The following is a 5,285-nucleotide window of genomic DNA, read 5'->3' as shown; positions in this document are numbered from 1 at the left end:
TTCTATTCTATTCTATTCTATTCTATTCTATTCTATTCTATTCTATTATATATAGTTACATTAAAACTTTTTTATTAACATAAGAAATTTATTGGTTGAATTTTAAACTAATTTAAGTAACCCAAAATTGCATTATTACATTGTTACTTACGTCAAATTGTGAAATTCATCAATACTGAAACGTTTTGTATCAATTCCAGTGTCATTGACAAACCACGTAACTTTAGGGGTAGGTTCACCTACTACGCTGCAATGGATTGTTATTTCATCAGCTTCTTTGGCTTCGATATTTGGATCTTCAGGTCCAAAGACTGGTGGATCTGAAAGTAAATCATTTAGACTTCAGAAGTTTTATTTCGTTGGTATCTTATTAGGGCAAATTTTCTTGTATTAGCTATATGAATACTAATATCAAATAAACACTCATTATCGGGTCATCATATTGCGGTCAAAAGGAAAACACCGACGTTACATGGTGTTAATACGATTCTACGTATATCCGGGTAGGCTATCAAAAGTCAAAAATGTAAGTAAGTATTCTTCATTATCAATGTACTTATTAGTTTTCAGTTACGTGTGCGCATGATTGCAATTATGTGCCTCGGAGCGTGTTTCAACATTAGATAATATATGCTTTAGAAGCGTGACTCATTATAATAGAAGCGCACACTGCGACACACGTACACGCCCATTTGATGCATATATTTATCATAAGCATGCAGCTTCGCACAAACGACTATGCGTGATATCAGTGATGTGTGTTTTAATACCACACAGTAGTTGTGGTGTTACAACAGATAATCTGTTTACATGTGCTTTTACTTGACCCCTTTTCTATAATATTACGACTAATGATTAGAAAGCCTTGAATAAGTAAAAATCTTATGCATATACTTACAGTCCACAACAATTTTCGTAGAATGTGAATCGTTACCTACAGAATTGTGAGCTTCACATCTGTAAGTGCCCGACATTTTCGTCGTGACGTTATAAAGAATGATGTGGTCTTCTCCTGAATGTGCATCCATTTCCTTATTTCCTTGGGGTGTTTGGTAGAACCACCGTACCACCGGTTTTGGTTTACCTTGTAGCAATCTGAATAATACACGAAATTGTATCAACGTATACACATGAAGGTATAAGGACAAGCTCTAGATTATAGTATACCACTCTATAAACACTACATGGTGTCGAGACTTATGAAAGGCTTAAGTAAAGCAGCAGGTAATTCATGAATAGTCGACCATATTCAATTTTGATCGCTTTTGGGCAATAAAATAATTTTGAAATTCAACCGTTTCCATTATCCTGTGTGCTTGCTGCGACTTCGTCGTGAGCCCATAGCTTGGGAAACATTTATAATTTTGAATTGGGGAATACCTTCGTAAGTGTGAATATGTCTATGAAATATCATGTTCGGTTTTCCTAAACAGGGTTTTGTTAAGTGGAGCTAAAGACACAGACATATCTGCTTAGGTTTAAGAGTGTAATGCTACACTGTGTCTAAAAGTTTTGTGACTACTACATAATAAGTACATGAAGCTTAATTCTTTTATACCTTACCTGCATTCAATACGAACAGCACCTCTCTGAAGTGTTCGTATTTCTTTTATTTTCTTGTCTATCACAGGGGGTTCTAAAAAGAACAATTATTTTAGCAGTTTAAAATAGTTTAATTTTCAACTTTATTAAATGTCACGATATTTGACAACCATGATATTCAATTATTTTTGTGAAATTACTCCACTAGTTTGTTACAATGATTATTAATAATAGATCGTAACTTAGAAAAAAATCCTTCTTCGGTTTTTAAATCATTTTGCCATAGCGCCATCTGTGGTCAGTCTATTTCTTCACTCAGCAATTAAAATATTACACAGTAATTTTTAATTATCCTCTAATGTCCTAACACACTACTACACTACTTTTGTTATTAATAAGACATAACTTTAAAGAATGCCACAAATTTTGAAACCTTCTATATCAGGTATGGGCAACCTTTAACATGTTGAGGGCCAAACTTTAGCCGCGTTTAAAAGTGCTTAGTGCATTTTAAAGTAATTAGTGTCAATAGATGTCAGACATAAAATAATATCACAATGTTATTCTAGTACTAGTACAATTTATTTAAAAAATGAAATTTAAAAAAATGGTACAACGATCGGTAAATCGATAAATTTGCAATTGCTACAAACTACGAAAGTCAATCAATGAGACACTTGAGCTTGAATTTGGGAAACTTATCCATCGATATTTGGATTAATTCCACTGATACAAACACGTAAAGAATTTTCCAAATTATCGTCAGTCAGTCTTGTACGATGTGTTGATTTATTAATTTTCATCATCGAAAAGAACTGTTCGCACTTATAAGTACTGCCAAAAGCACAAATCAATCTTCTTGCGAATTTCCTAAGCTGCGGAAAATTGTCTTCTTCTAGGTATTTTTTGTAGAAATCGCACAACTCTACTTCTTCAAATTTAGATTTTAGGAGTGAGTTTTCTTGAATTTCGATCAACTCCATTTGTAAGTGTATTGGAGCATGTTGTACATTACTTTTTGTTGGATTTGCAAATAAACTGAAACAGTCTTCCATGTTTTTGAAATCGCTAAATCTGTTCGAAAATTGTTCCGACAGTAACTTGAGTTCTTCAGCATATTGAGCATAAACAATATTTTCGTACGTAGAGAGCGTGTTGAAATGGTAACTATTACCAGATAGCATCTGTGACTCCCACAAGCGCAGTTTGACCTGAAATGCTTTCAAATGGCTGTACAAATCATTTACTAACTGTCCTTGTTTTTGTAGTTTCAAATTTAAATCATTCAAATAGCCTGTTAGATCGACCAGAAATGCTAAGTCACATATCCATTTTGGGTCACTCAATTCAGATAGTGGTTTATCTTTTATTTTCATAAAGTCTGCTATCTCATTTCTAAGCTCGTAAAACCGTTTCAACATTTTTCCTTTGCTCAGCCATCTGACTTCACAATAATATGTTACGTCGTTATATTCAGCGGATATTTCATCCAAGAACCCCTTGAACTGACGATGGTTAAGCCCTCGAGATCGAATAAAATTGATGGTTTTTACTACCACATCCATAACATGCTGGAGTCGAATGGACTTAGAACACAAGTTCTGTTGGTGGATAATGCAATGAAGGACTATCAAATCATCTTTTTGCACATTTAATGCTGTTGCTTTTTCATTTAAAATTCCGATGAAACCTTTACGTAAGCCGACCATAGAAGGTGCACCATCAGTGCATACTCCCTTTAATTTTGACCATGGCAAGCCAAATCTTGTGAATGCCTTTGAACTTCATTAAAAATATCCTCCCCTGTAGTGGTTCCTTTTAGCGACTGTAAAGTAAGCAATTCCTCAGTAACAGTGAACTCCTTATCAACACCTCGAATAAATATAGCCAGTTGAGCTGTGTCCGACAAATCCATGCTCTCGTCTAATGCTATGGAAAATGATTCAAAACCAGCCATACGGTCAGTCAATGTTGTTTTTATATCATTAGCCATCATTTCTATACGTCCAACAACGGTTCGTCGTGACAAACTAATTTTTTCAAATTTATTTTTCTTTTCAGGACACAAAACACTGCAAACTTCTAACATACACTCCTTAATAAATTCTCCTTCGGCAAATGGTTTTAATGCCTTTGCCAATTTTGAGCTAACTATAAAACTAGCTTTCACAACATTATCAAGTTGTGTTCTTTGTTTATGAAACATTTGTAGCTGTTTCTCCAAATTTGCTGTAAGCTTCTGGATTTTGTCTGTTCTTAATTGTCCTGTCAGTGAGTGTAGCGCAGTATGCTTAGTTAAGTAATGCCTCTTTATATTGAATTCTTTCATTACTGAAATGGATTCATTACACAGCAAACAAATAGGCTTACCATTGTGCAAAATAAAAAAGAATTCTTCAGTCCATTTTTCTTGAAACTGGCGTCCCTCTGTATCTACTTTTCGTTTTTTTCCACCAGACATCATTTTTGTTAACTTTTCGTTCTTTAAACTTAATAACAATACAAACTATAGTTAGTACACAACCACTCAAGATGCACACAAAGTTCACGGCTCAAACAGTTCGCTAGAATATCGCTTGTCGAAGTTATCACCTCGGTAGCTCGAATAGAACTGCACAAATGTTCGGGCCATACACCCGCTTATATAGGCAAAATGAAGGAATATTCTGGAATAAACTAGTTTTAGAATAATTGAGAATCAATAAGTCTTTGATGTTTGCCGCCCGTGAGGCGTCGGGCGGTAAACATCAAAGACTTTGATCGAGTAAGCCGAGTGGCGGCGATTATCAAAGAGTGAGGCGGCAAACATCAAAGGATTAGATGTTTGGGGCTTCACTGTCGCCGTGAGTGTAAGTACCTAGTTTAATATTTTTTCATTGAGTTTTTTTTTTCAAAATGTCTCGCGGGCCGGATTATATCTTACAGCGGGCCGGATGCGGCCCGCGGGCCGCATGTTGCCCATATGTGTTCTATATCAACCTCTACTAACTATTGACAGATGTATTCATGAAGTTTGAATGCAGCTTGTGTATATTCTCAAAAGTGGTGGAACTTCTTATTCTGTCATTGGATATTCGACATATATTCTATTTAACAACCGTTTATTTTTTTCCATCCTCTAAGTTAACAACGCATGTAACAAACCTACTTTATGTAATAGACGGTCCTAAGCCAGATTGTTCACTTCTAGTTCTCTAAGATTCCGCTAGATGGCATTGACCCATTTGGCGATATTTCTGAATCGCGGTGTTAAGATTTTCCCTCGAATGGTGACTACTTGAACACAATTTTGTTAATGTGTGCTTAGTTTTATCATTTTTGTTTTAATATATCAGTGTTTCAATATGTGTTCGAGCCCTTGTAACTTAAGCACTATTAAACAACTTACCGAGAACTTCTATTTCATAAGTGATTGTATCATTGCCACCAATGTTAGTTACTTCGCAAACATAACGTCCTTCACTGTCATGTTGTATTGTTCTTAATGACAAAGAGCCTGATGGATCTGCTGTTCTGAAATCAAATATATACATAAAGTTAGTTATGCTTTTTGCGTTTACATTCTTCGATATCTTTAAAGAGTAATTTAAGATAATTTTTAAAATTTGGTTTTATATCGAAACGTGCTTACTTCAGTTTACGGGGCGGTATTGATGAATTGGAGCTATAGAAAACCCATGCAATATCTGGCTTTGCGAATCCATCTACCACACAAGGAAGTGTGACGTTCCCGCCTATTGTTA

General features: G+C 35.0%; 1 protein-coding gene across 1 annotated transcript in view; it reads right to left on the bottom strand.

Annotated features, from left to right (window-relative positions):
- Positions 1 to 147: 147 nt before the first annotated feature.
- The window catches only part of LOC113232580 (immunoglobulin superfamily member 10-like), a 15,612-nt gene continuing 10,474 nt past the window's right edge, over positions 148 to 5,285 (bottom strand). The window contains exons 2-6 of the mRNA XM_026467348.1: positions 5,174 to 5,276; positions 4,931 to 5,055; positions 1,564 to 1,636; positions 899 to 1,095; positions 148 to 320 (exon numbers count right to left, since the gene is read on the bottom strand). Of these exons, the coding sequence (XP_026323133.1) occupies positions 148 to 320; positions 899 to 1,095; positions 1,564 to 1,636; positions 4,931 to 5,055; positions 5,174 to 5,276 (671 nt within the window). The remainder of the gene's footprint in view (positions 321 to 898; positions 1,096 to 1,563; positions 1,637 to 4,930; positions 5,056 to 5,173; positions 5,277 to 5,285) is intronic.

The sequence above is a fragment of the Hyposmocoma kahamanoa genome, unplaced genomic scaffold (genome assembly GCF_003589595.1).
Source record: "Hyposmocoma kahamanoa isolate Upper Pololo Valley unplaced genomic scaffold, ASM358959v1 76, whole genome shotgun sequence".
NCBI lineage: Eukaryota > Metazoa > Arthropoda > Insecta > Lepidoptera > Cosmopterigidae > Hyposmocoma > Hyposmocoma kahamanoa.
This window is presented reverse-complemented; position numbering and strand designations above follow the sequence as displayed.